The sequence below is a fragment of the Oryzias melastigma genome, linkage group LG11, assembly GCF_002922805.2.
Source record: "Oryzias melastigma strain HK-1 linkage group LG11, ASM292280v2, whole genome shotgun sequence".
NCBI classification, from domain to species: Eukaryota; Metazoa; Chordata; class Actinopteri; order Beloniformes; family Adrianichthyidae; genus Oryzias; species Oryzias melastigma.
The window spans coordinates 20895136-20897809 of NC_050522.1; the positions used below are offsets into that span (position 1 = coordinate 20895136).

Genomic DNA, 2674 nt, shown 5'->3' on the forward strand with positions numbered 1-2674 from the left:
CTTTATCTATTTAGTATATATTACTGTGAGAACTACTTACACCTTCCTAGCTGCGGTATTCAGGCGACCAGGCCTGCTTTGAACACTCTAATTTTTTCAAAGTATACGATTCGAACACCACCGGACACTCAGCTAAGAGCATCGAGAGGGCGCCGAGAGGCAGGGGCTGGGACAGGCGGTAGCTCGCCTTTCGGCGGACCGACAGCTCGATCCCGAGTACTAACTACGAGCTTTTTAACTGCAGCAACTTTAAGATAGGCTGGCACCAGACTTACCCTCCAATGGTCACTCGTTAAAGGAATTAAAGTGAGATCATTCCAATTACAGGGCCTTGAAAGAGTCCTGTATTGGAGTGGGTAATTTGCGCTGCTGCTGCCTTCCTTGGATGTGGTAGCAGTTTCTCAGGCTCCCTCTCCGGAATCGAATCCTGATTCCCCGTTTCCCGTTGTCACCATGGTAGGCACAGAAAGTGCCATCGAAAGTTGATAGGGCAGACATTCGAAAGAGACGTCGCTGCCACGGAAGACCAGCGATCGGCTCCAGGTTATCTAGAGTCACCAAAGCGGACAGGGCACGGCCGGAGGAGCGGCCCCGCATGGGTTTTGGGTCTGATAAATGCACCCATCCCTGCAAGGGTCGGCGCACATTTGCATGTATTAGCTCTAGAAGTGACACAGTTATCCAAGTATAGTTTGAGCGGCCCCGCTCCGTGCTCGTTCGTACGTCCTCCCCTCCCTGTCCGAGTCCGGGCCTGGTGCCGAGGCGCCTGGGGAGAATTCGAAGTCAAGAGGGCTGGAGATGAGCGTGCTTCCAGACGAGCCTGCTGCCTCGGCATGCCCTCCCACCCACCGGATCGGGTGGTGCGGCCGGTGGAGGTGGAGAGAGCGCAGGCAGCAGGTGCCATTGTGGGACGGCTGGGACAGACGGGGCGTCTCGGTCTCGCTACCCAGAGGGTCGCGGCGGACGGGCGGCCTAGGCGGCAAACCCGGGGCCACCATCAGGGGGGCAGGGGGGGCAGGCAGGAAAACCCCGTATAGAAACCACTCCTGCGGGACGGAGTGGCCCGCCACCATGGAAACGGCGCGACGCCGGGCCAGGCGGGGGCTCTCCGAGGGCAGGCAGAGAGTGCCGGTTGGTCGGTGCAGCTGGAGAGACAAGCGGACCCGCTGGAGGGGCGGAGGGGGGCTTTCGGCCCGGACAAGCCCACTTCTGAGGCCTCCCGGGGTGGCCGGAGGGAGCTGGGGGGTCGGCCGGCCCGTGCCCGGATGTACCCTGTTTCCGAAAAACAGGTTTCTGAAATCGTTCCCATGGTCGTTTGGTGGACGTCGAAATTCGGCGTTCACCAGGGATGAGTCCAAAAGCAGCTGGGCTGACTCATCCCTGGTGAACGGCGGGTGCCGAAAAATCTTGAAAAATTCCCAAGTTTTTTCTCCAGAGATGAGCCCCTGCAGCCCCGTGGACTCATCCCTGGCCAAGAACACTGAAATTTCGTAAAACCGGGGGGAGAATTCCGAGTTTTACCACCAGGGATGAGTCCAAAAGCAGCCGGGCTGACTCATCCCTGGTGAACGGCGGGTGTCGAAAAATTGAGGGGAGAATTCAAAGTTTTACCAGTAGTGATGAGTCCCTGCAGCCTCGCGGACTCATCCCTTGAAAAAAACACTGAAATTTCCGCTTTCCCTGGTGAACGGCGGGTGTTGGGAAAAACTTGGGGGGGTGAAAATTTCCGAGTTTTTTCACCAGGGATGAGTCCAAAAGCAGCCGGGCTGACTCATCCCTGGTGAACGGCGGGTGTTGTAAAACCGGGGGGAGAATTCCGAGTTTTACCACCAGGGATGAGTCCACAAGCAGCCGGGCTGACTCATCCCTGGTGAACGGCGGGTGTCGAAAAATCAAGGGGAGAATTCCAAGTCTTACCACTAGTGATGAGTCCCTGCAGCCTCGCGGACTCATCCCTGGCCAAGAACACTGAAATTTCCGTTTTCCCTTTAAAGTTCTGTTACTGGTTTATAAAGCTTTGAATGGTTTAGCACCAAAATACATGACTGACCTCCTGACCCAGTATGTACCAGCCAGACCTCTCCGCTTATCTGGATCCGGTCTTTTATCAGTTCCTAGAGTCAGAACTAAACATGGAGAAGCTGCATTCAGCTGCTATGCACCACAGATCTGGAATAGACTTCTAGAAAACCTTAGATCTGCTGAAACACTCAGTGTATTTAAATCCAGGTTAAAGACTCACCTGTTCTCAGCTGCATTTGATTAATATGTATTCAAAAGTTTACGTCCGCACTGTCTATCTATGCTTGTTTTAAATTAAAATCTTTTTACTTTCTTTTAATTTTATTTTAATGATTTGAATGTTGATGAATGACATTTTTACTATTTCTTTTGATTGTTTCTTTTAATGTTTTATGTAAAGCACTTTGAATCTCTGTACATAAAATGTGCTATACAAATAAACTTGCCTTGCCTTGCCTTCCCTGGTGAACGGCGGGTGTTGGGAAAAACTTGGTGGGGGGAAATTTCCAAGTTTTTTCACCAGGGATGAGTCCAAAAGCAGCCGGGCTGACTCATCCCTGGTGAACGGCGGGTGTCGTAAAACCGGGGGGAGAATTCCGAGTTTTACCACCAGGGATGAGTCCAAAAGCAGCTGGGCTGACTTATCCCTGGT

The 2674-nt window shown here is 52.9% G+C and overlaps 1 protein-coding gene across 1 annotated transcript in view; it reads right to left on the bottom strand.

Moving 5' to 3' along the window:
* Positions 1-321: 321 nt before the first annotated feature.
* LOC112162399 (chitin synthase chs-2-like) overlaps positions 322-2674 on the bottom strand; it is a 17935-nt gene continuing 15582 nt past the window's right edge. Inside the window, exons 15-16 of the mRNA XM_024298215.2 lie at positions 850-1480; positions 322-766 (exon numbers count right to left, since the gene is read on the bottom strand). Of these exons, the coding sequence (XP_024153983.2) occupies positions 322-766; positions 850-1480 (1076 nt within the window). The remainder of the gene's footprint in view (positions 767-849; positions 1481-2674) is intronic.